The sequence below is a fragment of the Podarcis muralis genome, chromosome 2 (genome assembly GCF_964188315.1).
Source record: "Podarcis muralis chromosome 2, rPodMur119.hap1.1, whole genome shotgun sequence".
Taxonomy (NCBI): Eukaryota; Metazoa; Chordata; class Lepidosauria; order Squamata; family Lacertidae; genus Podarcis; species Podarcis muralis.
The window spans coordinates 74,868,475-74,887,105 of NC_135656.1; the positions used below are offsets into that span (position 1 = coordinate 74,868,475).

The 18,631-nt window shown below is 39.8% G+C and overlaps 1 protein-coding gene across 17 annotated transcripts in view; it reads right to left on the reverse strand.

Moving 5' to 3' along the window:
* The window catches only part of PBRM1 (polybromo 1), a 58,601-nt gene that overhangs the window by 6,975 nt on the left and 32,995 nt on the right, over positions 1–18,631 (reverse strand). For 5 of the 17 annotated variants that reach the window (XM_028718787.2, XM_028718788.2, XM_028718783.2 and 2 more), the window contains 11 exons: positions 17,502–17,687; positions 16,461–16,618; positions 15,756–16,022; positions 15,104–15,249; positions 14,776–14,933; positions 13,561–13,744; positions 12,403–12,613; positions 11,273–11,474; positions 6,372–6,536; positions 2,300–2,446; positions 448–515 (listed from right to left, as the gene is read on the reverse strand). In XM_028718787.2, coding sequence (XP_028574620.2) covers positions 448–515; positions 2,300–2,446; positions 6,372–6,536; positions 11,273–11,474; positions 12,403–12,613; positions 13,561–13,744; positions 14,776–14,933; positions 15,104–15,249; positions 15,756–16,022; positions 16,461–16,618; positions 17,502–17,687 — 1,892 coding nt within the window. The remainder of the gene's footprint in view (positions 1–447; positions 516–2,299; positions 2,447–6,371; positions 6,537–11,272; positions 11,475–12,402; positions 12,614–13,560; positions 13,745–14,775; positions 14,934–15,103; positions 15,250–15,755; positions 16,023–16,460; positions 16,619–17,501; positions 17,688–18,631) is intronic. The other 12 variants (XM_028718791.2, XM_028718793.2, XM_028718792.2 and 9 more) reach the window with 7 other exon arrangements.

An 18,631-nucleotide genomic window follows, 5' to 3' on the forward strand; every position in this document is an offset into this window, starting at 1 on the left:
TTTGGCGAAGATTACAGGGAATGGTATTGAGAGCAAAAGGAAGACAGCAGGGCAAGAAATCAATAGTCATGAAAAAAAGAACAAGGGATTGTTTGGAGCAGCTTTCCCCAATGTGGTGTCTTCCATATGCTTTGAACCAAAACTCCTTTAATCCCTTAATATTGGTTGTAGTGCAAAGTATTTGAGGGCTGGAGAAGCATGCTGTCCTCCCACCTGTTCTCCCTCGCCAGCACCTGTTGCCTTACTTAGCTCTTACTATCTGAGGGGATAGTTTATATCCTCTATCTCCTACATCATTAAATCACATGCCAGATGTAGTAAGGAAGCAATATCAGAAAATAAGAGGAACAATAAACTCACTAGGTGGTGGGAGGTCAATTTATTAAAAAACAAAGCCTTTGAGAGTATGATTTATAGGATTTTCCTATGCCTATCTAAGTCACTTACCTGCTGTCCAAAAGGACTTCCTGCTGAGGGGGCTCCTACCATGGAGGAAACGCTTTGACCTATAACACCTGTATTTCAAAATGTAAAAAAAAAAGAAAAAAGGAGTATTACAGGTATTAAAATATGATCCCCTAAGTATTCTTATTAGAAGTAGTAAGTTGTGTTGATTGACAGTTTGTGGTGTTTGGGGGGCTTCCATCCAAAATTATTTCATCTAGTAATAATCTCTTCTACAGGCTCTGAGAATAACCTCACAAAGACTGCTGCTACATCACAAATGAACTTGTGAAGTTGTACAGGCCTGCTAGCTTATTGTGATGGTGGCTGTTTCTTCATGTTTACAATTTATTCAGCGCTAGCTTTCCTGGGGATTATAAGGATACAGTTTGGAATTTTGATCAGATATGCAGTCATTTCTATCCAACAATGACAGGCTTTCCTTGTTGAATAAATGGGTCTACTTTGTTGGGGTTTTAATATTGCTTTTAAATGGATCTCGTTTTGTGCTTTTAACTATTTTAAAAACCTTTTACACGCAAATAGCCTTGAGATGGTTGCCTAGAAGGCGATTAATACATCCATGATAATCATAGTAACACCGTTTCTGCAGCTAAGGAGACAAGGTGTTTTTAAAATAGAGAAACCTGGCAATGATAGTGAACATCCACGAGCACTTTATGGCTGTTCAAAGTTCAACAGCACAACGAGCCATAAATAAACTATGGCACACATCTATATTCCAAAACTATAGTTCATTTCTCACTGCAAATCCTCAAATTCTTGATTGCTGGATGTTAACTGTATACCCTAGCAGGCTTGAAGAAAAAAAGGGATCTTAAAGGCAATTATTCATGTTCACAGATTTTAGGGGAACACTACTGTGAAATACATACTTAGAAATAAAGCAGGCAAATCACATTAGTTTTTGCCCACAGATTAACAGCTGAGCTTATCCACTGCATGCAGAAAAGGAGTATGATGTACCATGTAAAAGTGAAAGAAAAATTAGCAGGAGCAAAAAGGAGAAGGGGGCAATGAACAAGGGTTCCATAACAGCCCCTGTCTCCCTATAAATAGAAGTTTAATAATTGGAAAGAAAATATCTGCTTCTCTTAGTTAATGTTTCATTCATGGTTTTGGATAAATATTGATCCACATCACAAGGGAGCATTTACTTTTAAGTATTTATCAAACCTGGATGAACTGTATGTTAAAGAACAAGCCTGTACCCACATTTCAACCTCTCCAGACACTAATATTCCCCTTGGCTGAAGCTTCAGTTTGGTTTGTTTAAAAATCAGGCTATAGGGTTTCATTTTTTAAAATGATTTGCAGTTAAATGAAGTTGTTTGAAATCAGGATGTGTATATTTAAACTAATGGTGCACAAAGAAATAAAAAACTAACAGTGTACTGGTTTAAGATCCATGCCTGGTAGTGAAATTGTCCAGTTCAACAAACAACATCACCTTCAACAGTTTCAGAAGGACTAGGAATTATGTGTCTTCAATACTTCAATATGTAACCGTTCAAGCCAGATCTATTTGACACTTTTAAAAAAAACTCATGCTAAAAATAGAAGGGTATTTCCATGGTCAACTCCTTTGCTGCTGGATCAGTCACATTTGTTGCTCTGCCAACATGTATCATACATGCCAAGATGTTTGGCAAATATACTTTGTATATTTCTCAATGCACCTTGCACATCTAGAGAGCTAGACATACCTGGAGCATTCGACTGAAGTCAAGCAGTTAAGCTACAAATGCACAAGCTGCAAACATTTCCCACGGCAATTGGTTGAATGGGGTGAGAACAGAGAGGCGAGATAATGAGTGAATGAGGTCATTCTTACCGGGTGGTGGGATGCCTGGCATGCCTGGTGGAAGTTGGTGGGGTGGAGGCACCCCAGGGTGAAGTGGCGGCATGCTGCCCATGCTAATAATGCCATCAACTGGGCCCTGTAAAGTTGGCAGCCCTGGTGGATAGCCACCTAGCATGCCTTGGAGGACACAACAAATTTCAAACATGCATCAATGACATGCAAAATGACCAAAATAATAATTACATGCACTACCCACATATATGCACCTTCGGTACTGCCATACAACACTACAATTAGTACCTTGCAAAAATGAACATTGTTACAATGCCAGATACCGTATTCGGAACAGATTAGTATTTAGCCTTTTGGCATATTCTTCAGGAGGAAACCAGCTGAGCATTTAGAATCATTAAGCGGTTATTATTACAAGCAAATGCAAAACGTTTTGTCAGTCATACGAAAGTATATCACATGGTGACATGCACATTCAAAAATTCATGGGACAGCAATGTAGCTTAACAGAAGATGTATGTATACCAGGCATTCAGGTTGTTTATGGCTTTTTCACTTACACAGGATGTTAACCACTTACACTTATGGGAAATTAATTTAACAATACTGCATAGATTGAGCTGCTTCCCATCTCTCACCTTCATTAAGGCCAAAAGACTACTAAAACAGAAGGTATATTAAAGAGAGAGAGACCTTATCTTTCATGTGCCATGACAGAAAAAACTTCATGGACGTTTTCATCAGAGAATATTCACTGCACAATCATCTTAAGTGCTCACATAGCTTATATATTGCTGCAAGTTACACTACTGGTAACTATAAAAAGCAATGTATTGCACAGTACAATTCTTCACCTTCAAGGCATGTTAATTTTAGCATACTATAGCAATGTAAACAAGGAATCATGTATTGTACTGAACAGAAGGCAAAATGGACAAGTCTCTTGACAGAAGAGAATCAAGGGCACCGGAAAAGAAAGTAAAGATTGCTGTGTTCGGGTGCCTTGAGAATAATCATGGAGAGTTAAGCGGGGGGGGGGGGGGTAATATATGTAGGGTCTTCAACATAGAAAATTGGGAAAGGGAAGAGATAGGAGGTAATCTTAGAGGTAGAATAAGAGGTAATATGAGAGATAAATGTTGGTGGGTGGTTAATGAGGGAAATGTGGGGGTTGTCTTTGACTGGAAAAAATGGGGATTGTTGGGCGAGGGGGACAATAAAGGTGACTGAGAGAAGTATTCTGAGATATTATGGAGAGAGAAGAAAATAAGGATTGGTGGAGAGGAGTTCCGAGAGATATAGGTCAGTGCCCTGTGTGGGTGGGTTTGTGGGTTTTGGGGGAGAATAATGGAAAATCACTGAAAGTATTCTGAGAAAAATATGGCAGTTATGTCTGTGAGTTGCTTTGGGGGCTCTATATGAGGTCAAAGGTGGTGAAGAAATACTTTTTCAAGCATCACTTGTTTATTTGCAAGGTTGGAACCAATATTGTGGATAATTTCAGGTAATGATTTATACATATTCAGACCTACCTACTGGAGGAAAGTTAAGTTTGGAAGAAATAGCTCTAATTTTATGCCTGTGTAACCTCACTTAAGAAAATTTAAAATAAAACTAGTAAAATGAACAAGAATAATATCAACCCAAGTGGAGATATGTCACAAATACAGGTTTATGCTGTAAAAGCTACAGATCTAGGAATGCTGCTGCCCTGTTATAGGAAAGAATGGGCATCTCCTTGAACCAACACCAGAGAGACAGATTTTCTTCTACAATGGTGCTGGCAATCCACCTGACAGCAAAGCGGAGGTCTGGCTTCTAAGGGAACCATTAAAAAATACAGATTGCTTTCTGAAAACTTTGAAATGGCTTAATATTCAATCTCTACACAACATATGCAACAAAAACTGAACTGAAAAGGAATTTATTTATTTTTTTACAAATGGAGCTGAGATAAAATGCAACATTTTTGGACTAGATTTTCAGCAGCCCTGACGAATCCAATTCACAGCAACAAATTAAAAACTAAGAACCAAGCTGTGTAAAATTTATTTATCTGGAAACATTCTACTGTAAATTGAGATTTCGTGTTGAACGATTAGGTGCAAACAACACTGGCTGCCATTCAATCACAATGATACTAGTGACTATATTTAGCATTTATATCACACACTTCAAGCGTTCAAAGCATGTTGCAAACATTGTGCCAGTAATGTTTATAGCAGCCAAGTAAGTAGGATAGTATATGCAGAATGGGGCTGTGAGCAGAGGATGGGAGTGAGTGGCTTCCTTCTCCCATCCTTCCATGGTTGATGGGAGATTTGAAATGGGGACTTTGGCTCACAGCCAAAAGCTCACTAGACAAAATGCTGCTCCAGCTCTTTAACTGATATACTTCACTCAAGAAAACAAGAGGTGCAGTGAAACATGTTTAGCAAACTATTCATCATATCATGTAAATCAGTGGGACAACTTTCTATTAAAGACGAATAGTTCCTTGCCACTTATTCTCCTTTCCTTTGCAGTCTCCTTACCACTTCTCAGTCTGTTTCAGGGGGTCCTTCAATCACCTGGAACAGGTTTTTGGGGAGTGCAAGGGAAAGTGGAACCAAAATCTTATAGATCCCTGTTTCATGAGCAGAATGAACCTCTGAGTGCGTCCCAAAGCTGCCCCCCCCTTTTGCTGCGCTTACATTACATTGCCCTGCAGAAATGTTGCAACTAATTACATTAGTTGCTGATTTCTGAAGATCTTCTTCAGACAAAATAAGTGTTTCAAGAAAAGCTGTTTATAAACAGATCTGGATCAAAGTGAGGTGTAAGTTAAGATCACGTGGTGAGAAAAACTGGATATAAAACGGCATATTGGGTTTTTTAATGAGATGGTGATACTAAAAGAAAAATAAATTATATGCTAGGTCCTATTAACAGAAAATTCTGCCACATTAAATATCATCAGAATAAAATGCCTTGCAATTTGTTTGCTTATAATGAAATACAGAGTGCCTCAGAAAACACCTATTTAGATCCTGGTGAAGTTAATGTATTTATTTTCAAATACAGATTCAGAACATATGGATACCTAAACTAAACCAAATCTACATACACACTAATGCAAAATATTTATTCCTGTTCTTGTATCTGTTTTGCTCAGTTACAGAATTAGATAAGCTTGGATGCTTAATACAGGTAGAGCCTTGACAAATTTGAACACCCAAAACTAGGTTACATGGTTTGATAATCAAGTCCTATATGTAAAATTATCTAATAAAAACAGCTAGAGTTTAAGATGGAACCGAAAGCTTCCCAGCTCCTCCTCAAGGCTATGCCTTAGGAAGAGGAGGAGGGGGGGAGACAGCATAAGCTTGACACTCATGCACAAAATACTAAACTGTGTGGTTCAGCATTATGCCTGAACAATATAATTGCTTTTGAAATATCACAGTTATGAAACTGGATTGCAGTGTGGCATGGAAGGGTTTGTTGCTCAATTCACACAAACCCAAAATCCTGCAAAAGAAAAGAAAACCGCTTTGAGGTTTTCTACAATCAAGCGGTATATGCATTTTATGAAATAAATAAATGTTTTCCGATTCTCACTAAATGCTGCTGCCAAGAACCCTAGCCAGTTCAACTGAGGGATAAAATCAGTTCTCAAGTTTACCCTCACGTTAAGGCATCATATTACATTTTCTCACAGTCGGAACGTGTCTAATGTTACGGATGACGTGCCACCTGAGAAAACCATCCACTCTTTCCCAAGTGTCCAGATTCTGCAGCGTTCAGAGGAAACAAAACAGAATTAACAGTACAAACCAGGAGCAAGTTTGCTGACCAGGGAATGAGCCGGCAGAGACTTCATCGGGATAAGACGGCATGCTTAGGATTAAGGGGTGCTATTTCTACCAGTGAGGGAAACATCTGTGTTTGTTTTGAACTTAAGGTTTTATGAGGTAAAGTTTAATAGTTAATTTTTTCTTTCTTTTTCACTACAAATAAAGTGACCCAAGAATAGCGTTCAGAGTTATGAAGGAGTTTGGTAAAGTGGATGAAGGGAAAAAAATGGTCAGAGCCCCTATTTGTTTTTTACCTGCAACAGGTGTCAACTGCGGATTGAGCATCCCCATTGGTGTTGGTGGCGGCACCACCCCCATTAGAGCCCCGACAGGAGTGCCTGCCCGGGGGGAGGAATTCTGCTGCTGTTGCTGTGCTGCTCGTTCTCTCTCCTGCTGCTCAGCAACCTTAGCTGCCCGCTCTGCAAAAGTTTTAGATTTTAGACTTTCAGTTCTGTTTCGTAACCCAGAATTTCAAAAAAATATATTCTCTAATCACTGAAAAAGGACTAGTCAACATTGGCAACAAGTTTAGGCTTCAGTTGTGGGTGGGTGGGGGGAAAATACAGGCTACTTTTGAAAATGCAATACATAATTTTGTCTTAGTTTGGCTGCCAACAAAAAGACGGTTAAAGAATCTATGATGAAAGGGCCTCAGAAGAGTCAACGAAATGTGGGCCTGGATCCCGAGAACCAAGGCTTCCTCCAGCCTGCAGTCCTCTGTGCCCCCTAAAAGCTTCTGCTGAGGGTCGGGGGACCCTCTGATCGGAACAGAATGTGATGCAGGGAGCTACAGGAGGAAGTTGCCCCCAAAGAGGTGAAGGTTTTCGAGGAGGACGCAAAGGAGGGGAGGGTGGAATGGGAAAGTCTCCTTCCATTGGTGGTTCTCAGAATCCAAGCTATGTGGTTTTAGAGCTGATGCCTTTTTAAAAGTCCCACCATCAATGGTACATCAGATAGTAGCAGCTCAGAAGTAAGAAATACGCATGCCAGGACAGCTTGGCATAAGATACTACGCACCACATTTGCAATTCACAGCCTGTGAGGTCTAGATTCATTCTGTACATGCCAGTGGGCCTGTTCCAGAGTAGGTGAGCTACAGAGTACAGTACATGTCAACGGATTTGCTCTGATCCAAAACAAGTATCCAGTTAGACTTTACTAGGGCCAGTGTTGTCCCAATTTTTACCTCCATCTTTAACATAAAGCCCAGTGATTAGGAGGAGGGAAATTCTATTTTCCACCCATCTTGGTTCTTCCAAACAAGCGTCTTCAGCTACCATGAGAACAATACATTTGCTAAACGTAAGAAAATCTGTTTGAAAGGCATTTTTTCCATCTATAAAGGAATTGTTCTAAATGTACACTCAAGGGGCTTGGCAAACATAATGGTTTATCCTGAACTCCTGGGGGAAACTATTGAACAAATACAACATCCTTTTCCAAGTTATTTCCCAGATCAAAAATGTAAATTTTGTTAGAAAACAAGAAGAATGAGACAATTGCACAATTTGTCCCATCAAAAAACTAGTTTCCTAGCACAGCATTTCATATATCCCAGTTGCCCAACAGACTGTTAATGTTTTATGTAGACAAACAAGAAAAGCATGATTCTTTTTGCACCTTCTTTGATTTAGGAACAGAAATAATGCATCCAAACTTATATTTGGGGGACATGAAATTACAGGCATGATCAAAGAGCACAAGAGAAAATACACACAGATATGCAACTGCAGTAGACACAAATTATGTCTACTGTAGTATGTCTACTAGTAAGGAACAATCTAGATTACAAAAGAAGGCTATGTCATAGATTCCTGTGTGTGTGCATATGTATAAAGTTTTAAGCATACAATATATGATTAATTTCATAACACAAATTCCTTAAAAGAGATCAAAAGGCAAGGAGTTACTATATCATCTTCTGTTTTAACTATGAAAAAGACATTTTGATTATCAAAATGAATTTTGATTATTCATAGTAAATTCAAAAAGAAAACATCACACTGAATTGGTTCTTAATATATACTCATTGGATTAATGTTTCTTTTATCATGTAAATTCTAGAGACTTGAATTAGGACTACGTTCAGCAAAACAGCAGCCAATCTTTCAGCAATGGTTTTATTCTAAATGTTTTGTGTCAGATGCTAGCAGACAAGAGAACAAAAACTTGTGATATTGACAGAGCAATTCAACAGTACCAAGCAGACACAGGAGCTGAGCTTTGGAATTTCACTGTCAAATCTAGCAAACCCAGCCCCCAAACCTTCAAACCTCACCTTGCAATCACTGGGTACAGTGAAATGTTAAGACACGAACCTTAATTTCTCATGTCAAAAAATTCTTGATTGTGCATATTTATTAATTACTTTGCTTATCAGGGAAGTTTGTCATGCACAGCTTTTGACTGTTTAGTGCTTAAACATTCTGTTTTGAATTTGTAGTGGTTTAAAGCTCAAAGTTCCATTAAAATCCATTTTCACTGCTTACTGAATGGCACTTATTCAGTACATAAACCCTGCACGAGTCTATTCTAAGATGCTCATTAAAAGCACTTAAGGAAATTCCTTCTAATTTTTAATGCAGCTTCATACCAGATACTTTCCCTTTTGTCCATAAATCTATTTAAACAAAACATACAAAACAAAATAAACAACTTTGCTTTGCCTGCTATCTCCATCCATGCCGTCATCTACAAAGAAAGAAAAATCTGCCTTTTGACAAAAATGGCTGATAAAATGTCAGTCTGAGAACAGAAATTTGTAATCAAATTATAAAGGACCAAAGTAGGAATACTTAAGAAAACTTTAGCACGGATGTCAATACCATAGTGTAGTCCCAAGCAAAATAAAAAGGGATATAATCATAATGGATAGGAGTGAACTTCAAAATGGCATGGTTTAAAGGGAAACTCAACATTATTGCTTTGAAAAATGTCAGAGACATTGCACTGGCTCAAAAAACTGTATCTTAGCTTAATAAACTGAGGTATGAACAAGCTCATGGGTGCATAATCAGCTCCTTTGCAGTTTGAATGAACAAACAAAGAATTATTCCATTCACTGTAGGTTAAATGGGAAACAATGGTTAATAGCTTCAAAATGATCCATGGCTTTATCTTCTAGCTTGTTCTGAACCCATTAAACATAGTTTTCCAATACAAGCATGCTGTGAAACTTCAGTCAAGGAGCCTTTCTGGCTTGCACATTCGTGGAAAGGGACTGCAGGAACAGCCAGGCAACTTGTTCATATCTTGGCTTATTAAACTAAGATATGATTGCCTGAACGTGTCCACATTTCTATGTGTCAGTACATGTAGGAAGGAACGAGAGTTTGACAAAAAAGGAAATGAAATGGAACCATCTATCATTCTAGCTCTGCAAAGGAATGATACAACAAGTCCACAGTAAAGGAAAGTGAGATCCAATGATCAACAGCATTTAGTCTGAATATCAAACTTGCTTTAAAATGACTTAGTATCGTCTTCAGAGCTTAATAATTATTCCTAAATTTTCTTTTCTAATGCTGCAATAAATACCTGAAAAACATTCTAGCCTACGAGTTTAGGATGATAAACATTTGGAAACATGCATCCTACAAAAGCCATGCAGGCTTTAATGAAAACCTACCTGTGAGTACATGAAAGAGCTTGATTATTATAAGCTGGCTATATTATTATGCTGCTCAGGGGGCAGAATAACAATTTGAGGTAGGGAAACAAAAGCACATCTGTTTGGGTTAAGTAGCTGAAGACATTCTAATAAATGTATTTTAGTTGATTTATTAAGGACAAACTACATGTTTCTCTGCTCTGCTTTAAACTTCTTTCACTGCTTTAAACTCTCTGTAGTCCTTTCATTTTGCTTCTATGTATCTTCACTATGCAGCATGTACTAGTGCCCTGATGTTAAATGCTGGGCTAGTTATCTGAATCCATGATTTGAACTTCACTCTTGCAGCTCCTGGCTATAGGAATCATAGAACTGGAAGGGCCCTTGGTGGTCATCTAGTGCAACTCCTTGGCTCAATCCAGGATGAAACTACAACTTTCCTGGCAGATGCCTGTCCACTCTCTGCTTAAATACCTCCAGAAAGAGGAGAGCTGGTCACCCCTCCAGCAATCTGTTCCACTGTTGAGCAGCTTGCACTGGTAATATTAGTCAAAACCTGCTTCTCTACAATTCCCATCCATTGCTCAACTTTTCACTCTGCTACTTCTCCTTTCCAGTTTTTCTCCTTCTCCCTATTCCTCTCTCCTCTTTAAGCCCACTTGCTTCCTTTAGATCAGGCTTCCTCAACCTTGGCCCTCCAGATGTTTTTGGCCTACAACTCCCATGATCCCTAGCTAGCAGGACCAGTGGTCATGGATGATGGGAATTGTAGTCTCAAAACATCTGGAGGGCCGAGGTTGAGGAAGCCTGCTTTAGATCACTGATCTTCAACTGGTGGGTTGGGACCCACTAGTGGGTCCCAGTCTGGTCCACGTTAGGTTGCAAACAGGAGCACTGCTATCATTGAAACATATGGTAAAAGATTAAGAAATGGGTCTCCAAATACATGTTTGGGTTAGATGTGGGTCCTGGGTCTGAACAGGTTGAAGATACCTACCTTAGATGACTTTCTTCTTGGGCCCCTGGCTCCTCCCTAGCAGGCAGCTCAGTCGGTCTGTTTCAGAGGCATCATCACCACTACCAATTCCCTCAAGTACAGTGGTTCTCAAATCCCTCCCCCCCCCAATGACCACTTGAAAATTGTTGATGGACCACTTAATGATTTTACTGCCTCTTGCGGTAATTTCAATGTGGTGTGCTAAATGCCACAATGTAGCGTATCTTTATGCTGTATTTTACTGCCTTATAATTTGCATTCCATAGAACTTCAATGCAATGAAATAAAAGAAAAGCAGCAATAAAATACCATTAAAAATCAGTAGGAATATTTAGCGTCAACATGCCATGGGCCACCTGTATGGAACTTGCAGCCCACAGTTTGGGAACCCCTGTCTTATTGCATTATAAGTTTCTATGGGGTGAGCGCTTATATATTTAAAGACAGAAATATATAAAGACAGAAATATAAGTTGCCTGCCCTCAAAAGGACACTGAGTCTTTTCTGAAAGGGCAAAAAGGTTTCACATCATTACACCTTTAATTTACCTTCATACTCTGCTTTCTTGGTTGCTTCCAAGTTTCTCCACTCTGTTCCAACAAGTCTACTGAGCTCTCCAAATGAATAATCTGGGTGCTGAGCTTTAATAACCGCTCTCATCTCACTACTAAATAGAATGTAACCACTCATGTTGATCTTCCTCTTCGATCCTTCCTTCTTTACACTGCCCTTGGCAGACTTGGGAGTGGACTATGGAGAAAAAAAACACACCTATGGTCATAAATGCGTAACAGAAAATTCTCAAGTTAGAAAGTGAAGGCTAGAGAATCTAATCCTCAATTTCTGACCTTTTTGTCTTCATGATCATATTTTTAAGCTGATAATGGTACAGTCGTACCTTGGTTTTCGAACAGAATGCGTTCCGGAAGTCCATTCGACTTCTGAAACATTCGGAAACCAAGGCGCAGCTTCCTATTGGCTGCAAGAGCATCCTGCAGCCAATTGGAAGCCACAGAAGCTGTGCCGGATGTTCGGCTTCTGAGGCAAAGTTCGCAAACTGGAACACCTACTTCCGTGTTTGCGACGTTCGAGTTCTAAGTTGTTCGTGAACTAAGCTGTTCGAAAACCAAGGTATGACTGTATTGGATCACTGTCAATGAGGCAAGAGTATCTGGGTGGGCAAATCTGTGAAGATGGCTGCCATACCTAGGAATTGGTGGTTGCCTCTAGGGTTTACAAAACCTGGGCAGCACTGCAGTATATCTGCCATTAATTAATATTCTTCCAAATTACTTTTAGCACTTTCTAGAAACTGCAAACAAATCCTTATTTGGTTACCCAAAAGTTTTCATTTATATGAGTTGCTGCACCACAAATCACAATTTCTCCAGCATTAAATGGCATTAAATGAAAGACATAACTTGAAATCACATGAGTTACAAAATTATTTGTTCTCAGTATATTTTAATTCATTTTACAAAAGTATATAATAATATGCATTTGATAGAAGATCTCCAAACAGTTTCTTTTAAAAAGAAAATAAATTGTATATTGGCAAAGTAACACTGAAAATTGCATTTCTGGTATATAGCTCACTACAGCCAAAGCACACATCTTTTCAGCAGAGGAGGAAGAGGAGGGAAAGGTCTCAACTATGTGATTTTGTAAAAGACGTTACCTGTGGAGGAGTGTATGGCATTATATCCAACTCATTAGAAAGAGGACTCTGAAGCTGAGGCATCGTTGGCGCTTCTGTAACTTCACCTTCCTCTTCTGCAATCTCTTCAATCTCTTCATCACCTCCTTCCAGCTCAGCAAATTTGGCTTCTAGCTGCTGAATCTTCTTTTCCAGAAGGGGAGATGGCTCCTTCTGAGGAATTATGGGTTTCCTAAGAAAGTATTCCATATGAATAAAACCCCTCTCTGTACAACATAGGATAGAATTCAATGCCACACTAAGGGGGATCCATTTGTATGCCAAGCAAAAACACTTGTGCTGTTGGAACAAGCTCTCCTCTCCCCCCACTGTACCCTGTTCTGGGAGGGGGGGGGGTCTCCTGACCCTGCTAAGATTTGGGGAGAGTGGTGGAGAGGAGAGGAAAGAATATCCTGTTGCACTAGTGGGACTCATGCTGGTTTCCGTTAGGGTGACACCTTAGTTGAACCTGGCCCATAATTCCTAAATTCTGCTTTACAGTAAGTGTTGCATCAGGAAGAAGTAGGAACATATTAAAAAAATAAGTGGCATGTTTGAAAAAGGTGAGCAACTGTTGTTTGAACCCAATTTTGAAACTGCACAGAATAATTATTTAGAAATCTTCCATGCAGTAGGTGCACAACACAAAGAACAGAATGGCTTTGGTAGCCAACTCTAAAATGTTTGCTAATGTTAAACTTTTCTAGCAATGAAATCAATTTTTCTAATTGCAAATCCTTCAATGAAAAGGATGCTGTTCTCTACAGCCCTTATCTAAAATGATAATATGCCTATTTTTGTGCAGTGATATTTTAAGTAAGAAATACATATTGGCAGAAAATAGGTTCACCATTGCCTATTTAAAATACTGTTGTGAGCTGTTGCTTTGGCCGGAGGGAGGGGGATGGCAGGATGTACACCTGAGACCCTTCTAATTCCTGGACCCAATACAAATTGGATTTCTGGAATAGCCAAGCTAGCTTCCTGGTAAGGTAATGGCCCTCTATGTTCAATGGATCTGAAGATGCTTCAGTTTATACCACTACTTTTTATAAAGGACATTTTTTCCTACAGTCAAATCAACTTAAAGATCTCTACCCCATTATCTCTGATAATGCTTTAAAAGCAAAAGCATCGTACCTAAAGTAGTAAATTTCATCATCTACTACTTTTGCTGAAAGAGAAAACCTTTTCAATCCCTTAAATTTCTTCATCTGTTTGTCACTTTCATTATAGCGGCTTTCACAGAGGAGAACATCATTTTCAGAAATCTCAGTTGGCCTACAGGAGAGGAAGTCCTTGAAAGACAACACAGCGCACTTTCCTGAAAGAGAGAAAAATAAAGTAGCAGCGTTTTCCACATTAACAGTTTGAAAGCGAATTTTTGTTAACAGGCCTGCATACTTTAAACCACCAAAAAGTTCATGACAATATACTGACTCATCACACATAGCCTACAATGGAACACCTGAGCCTCATTCCAGTTCACATGTTGCATGTGACTCCTGCAGGGAATGCATCTCCTATGCACATTGACACATCCATGAAGTTAAATGGATGTGATGACAGCATTCATACATGGATTTCCTTTGCTGGACTGGGACAGTGCTTCCTTGCTGGATCTCTTCATGACAAATACAATCGTACCTTGGTTTTCAAACAGCCTAGTTCTCCTGAATGATCGAAACCAGTTCCAGTTTTTGAACGTTCTTTTGGAAGCTGAACGTCCCACAGGGGTTCCACGGCTTCCAATTGGCTGCAGGAGCTTCCTGCAGCCAATCAGAAGCCGTGATTTGGTTTTCAAACATTTTGGAAGTCGAACGGATTCTCCACTACTTAACAGAGCCAATTTAATTTCACATGAACAAGAAAACCATTCACTTAAGAAAATTTAAAATAACTGTATGCATCATTCAAGACTAGTTAATTATTTTGTTCAAAGCCTTTATACTTCTAGTAAAGTAGGCAATGATGTGATACAGGTAGATTGAGTCAGCAGCAGCAGCAGCTGTTTAGGATGACCATAGTACTGCCAAGGGCCATACACAACACATTGAGAATGCCCTTATCCAGTAAACAACCTACTGGATTTCAAAGCACATTTATTTTCCTCTGTTACTAGTTCTAGAAGAATGAAAAGGGCTTAAACCCCCCCCCCCAAATAAATTTATCATACAGAATTTATTATGTACTAGATACTCAGAGTTATGTATACCATATCCTAACATGAAACATAGCAAAAACATGAAAAAGAAATGGAAATGATAGAATTGGAGTGATTCCCCCAGCCCCCAACTGTACTGTTCATTCAAAACAGAAAAGTTATAGGAAAAAACATCAATACTATTTGGTTACCTAGAATGCATGTCATGGGGCAGGTCTCTTCTAAGTTACTCAAAAACACTTCCTTCTTGTAGAACATTTTAGTTGGCTCATGTTCAGTTTCCTCTGGGTGTATAAAGATCGGACCAAAGAAATAGGCAGCTCCATCTCTTACCCACATTTTTTCTATTCTGAAAAACAGAAAAAGATTTGCTTTGGAGTATCCCAAGATAATCGCCAAGTCAAAAAGTGAGCCATTCCCCCCAATTACTTTACGGTTTTATTCATCTTTTGCTTTTGTACATGAAAGACCTGAATTAGTTTTCAATGATGCAACTATATTTATAGAGAAAAAGGCTACCTGCCAACTCGCGGTCGGACTAGACCGTGTGATTTTATGAAGACGCAATCCCCAACCTTCAGCCACATGTCATTGTAACAAAGCTGTTCATAGTAGTGACACCCAGGTTCTCCATTTGCCATTTCTACTGGAACATCTTCTTTGTCCTGTAAAATAAAGGCAGACTTAAGAAATGGGGAAGTTGTGCAACTCTTCTTAAATAAAATGGTACGTTAGGTACTCAGCCTCATCCAGAAGCTACTTGCATAAGCAGGGACTGTGACATCCAGACCCCCGGATCTCCTTTAATATGCCATTCAGCATAGCAATATGGCCACTGTTTGATCAGTGGGGTGCAAACTTTTCAGCTTGCCAAACAGAACAATCCTGACTCCTTTCCCTCCCTCACAGTTCTGGGGATTCTCCTGAATATGAGAGGTAGAGCTGAGTGTCATCCACATACCGGTGATGCTTTAGTCCAAACCTCCAAATGACCTCCCCATGTAATTTCATGTGGCTGTTAGATGTGTATATGGGAGACCCATGTACAAATCAGAACTGAAGCAGGTAAAAGCATCAGCTATTCATTCCTAAACTGATAAACCATTTAAAATACCTACAGACAAGCACAAAAGTCAAAGCATTTAATGGCCAGCTCTTCAAACATGCATACCTTTTCAAGGCTAAGGGTGTGGTCTCCCACTTTGATATCCTCAGACATTTCAGTGTGCTTTTCCTCATCAATTTTGTCTGTATTCGCAAATACTGAGGCAACACGAACCACAGGCAAGGGCACGTCTCGAGGAACAAATCGTACAGAGCTAATTGGCATGGTCCATAATTTAATCTTCTTAAAGGACTTGGTCTTTGCAGAATAACGTGATTCGCAAACGTAAACGTCTTCATCTCTAAAGTTTTCTGGGCATAGCTTAAAATACTCCTAGTCAATGGGGAAAAATAATCATTCAGAAAAAAATAGCTCATCTTGCAGAAACACGTAAGTTCAAAAGCCACAGTTTGTGGTGTTTTCTGGAGCAGTGTCCAGGCTCAAATGGCCACCAATGTCCTGTAAATCTGGAAGCCCACAAGTTCCTACCAGGTTGCTCTGAGGTTCTTAAACAAATGCCTTTCCTCTCTACTTTACATGCTCTATAGACCTGCAGACCTAGGTAGTCACCCAAGGGTACAGAAATCATTCCCTTATCTTTCAGTGGCCTCGTTTTATTTCCCAACTGATAAGCATTTGACTACTTGAAGAGGGCATGATGGGGAGAAATTTAACAAAACAGAAAAACGATCTCTACCACAACAAAACGCTAATATTTGATCAGCATAATGTTCATCCAGATACATAACAGAACATCTAGCCTATTCTCACCTTAACAAACATGACCACACATTTGCCGAGAATTTTGTTCACGGGGACTTTGTTGTAATAATCACTTTTAAATACTTCTTTCTCCAAAAACTTTCGGGTTGCAAGATGGAATGTTTCATTTGGTCGATAAAACCAGCAGCCGTACAACCATTTTTCTCCTAAAAACAAGAAAGTTTTGTGATACAAAACAACTGTAACAAGTTATAAACTGATCCGCGGATCTTCTGCACCAATAAAATGGCTGAGATAGTGCTGTTTGTGTTCAGGGAAAGTGCATTTCAAAGTCTAGACCTGCAAAACTGTGGGACAGTTTCTCTTTGCATATTGTGATTGCGCAAATCAAAGACAGACCGCAACCCTTAATTTTTTGAAAACTGAAGTTCACAGAATAAGACATTTGAGAAAGGATGAGATGCTGGTTGTCATTCATGCTGCACAGAACAGAATGGTGACTGTGCCACCAGTTAACATGGCAATCACAACAGCAGTGCTGTGGGGGGAGAGAAACATGACTCTTTGTTCTTAGTGAGAGGTGTCGCACCATGCTTGGGGTGCAGATGTGGCCTTGAGGCATTTGGGCATAGCATGGCTCTGCGCTTGTAGCTCAGCCACAACCACCACCTGTGCTCCTCCCTCAGGTTTCCACTAGTTGTCCTGGGGGCGAAGCTAATCAGAATGAAGCAGAGCTGTCTCCTCTCAGATCCACTCATACAGCTGCATCAGGAAGGAGAAAAAACTCAAGGAAATGGACCTGCTCCTACAAGTTTTACTCCCACCTGTGTCAGCTGACGACACGTGACCCGTGTCATTGGCTACAGTGTCCCACGAAATGAACTGTTAGGGATCACCCTACAATCAGACAGTGCTGTCCTTGCATTGAATTATTTCAATAATCTATCAGTTTGTTAGGGAAATCTCACGGTAGTGGTTCTATTACCACTTAATGAAATATGTACTGTGTTTACAGGAGCTGGTATCTGGATATAAGACAGGGCATAGGACAGCTGCAACCACCAGCATTAAGAAGACAGTCTTTCTTACCAGCCGAATCCTCCCACAGTCGTTCAATGCAGACTATGTGAGGTTGCAAATTGGCTTCTGCGGGTTCAACATACACATAATCCCCAACATGATACATGCTGTTCTTAAAGCTGCAATCCTGGCTGTATGTCCTGTGTAAACTAGACAGTCCTGTTCCTCCAGAAGAATCTTCACTCTTTTCAGCTTCTTATTCAACATAAAAGAAAACAGTGGGAATGACTTACAGTCAGTTAAAAAACACGGGACTGCTCGCCTTGTAACACTTTACACACCAAGGATCTTTCCTGTAAAGGGTGACCATTTCCTCTTAGAAAGCATTCCTGGCACCAGCCATATCAAGCAATATCCCCCATCACCATGCAATGCAAGGGAGAGGCGCTATTCTTGCCACACAAGGAGTAAGACAGATTCCATCCCCCCCAAATAATAATAATAATAATGTTAAATTTGTATGCTGTCCATCTGTAGCTCTCAGGGAAGTTCACATCACAAAAATACAAGATAGAAAACATAATAAAACAAAACAAAAACAAAAACCAACCAATAAACAACTCTCCCACAATGCATTTAAAAGGGTATTGGGTGTTAATTAGCCAAAGGCCTGGTTAAAGAGGAATGTTTTTGCAAGAAGCATGCCCTGATCACTGAAATGGGCCTCCAAAGAGGGGTGAGGAGGGGAGAATGAGCAGGAAGAAAGCATTTCAGACTTGGCAGTGTATTCAAAATGGTGTGGCAAGGGGGGAAGGGGGCCTGTGGCCAGTTGTACCATCAGGACTTTGGGCAGAAGTCTAGGGCCCCACATAGCAACACGAGCGTAAGGGTCCCCAAGTGCAGAAGGTCTGGCTTACCACATTTTGAAATATTACTGTTTAAAAAGCTCCCAGCTCACATGCATATAATATCAAGAGTATATAAGTTACTAGTGCTTGTGACACTCCCCTATTACAGTGATCACTGTTGCCGGTGATACTAATACAATCACTACACTGACAATATATTTACCATGTGCAAGACTTGCAATTTACCAGCTGAGTTGGCAGCTTTGAGTTCTGCTGAACAGTACTTCCCTCATGACTGAATTACACGTAGGGGCAAGCACATCTGAATAGTTCAGTGAAGGCTAGGTAGGA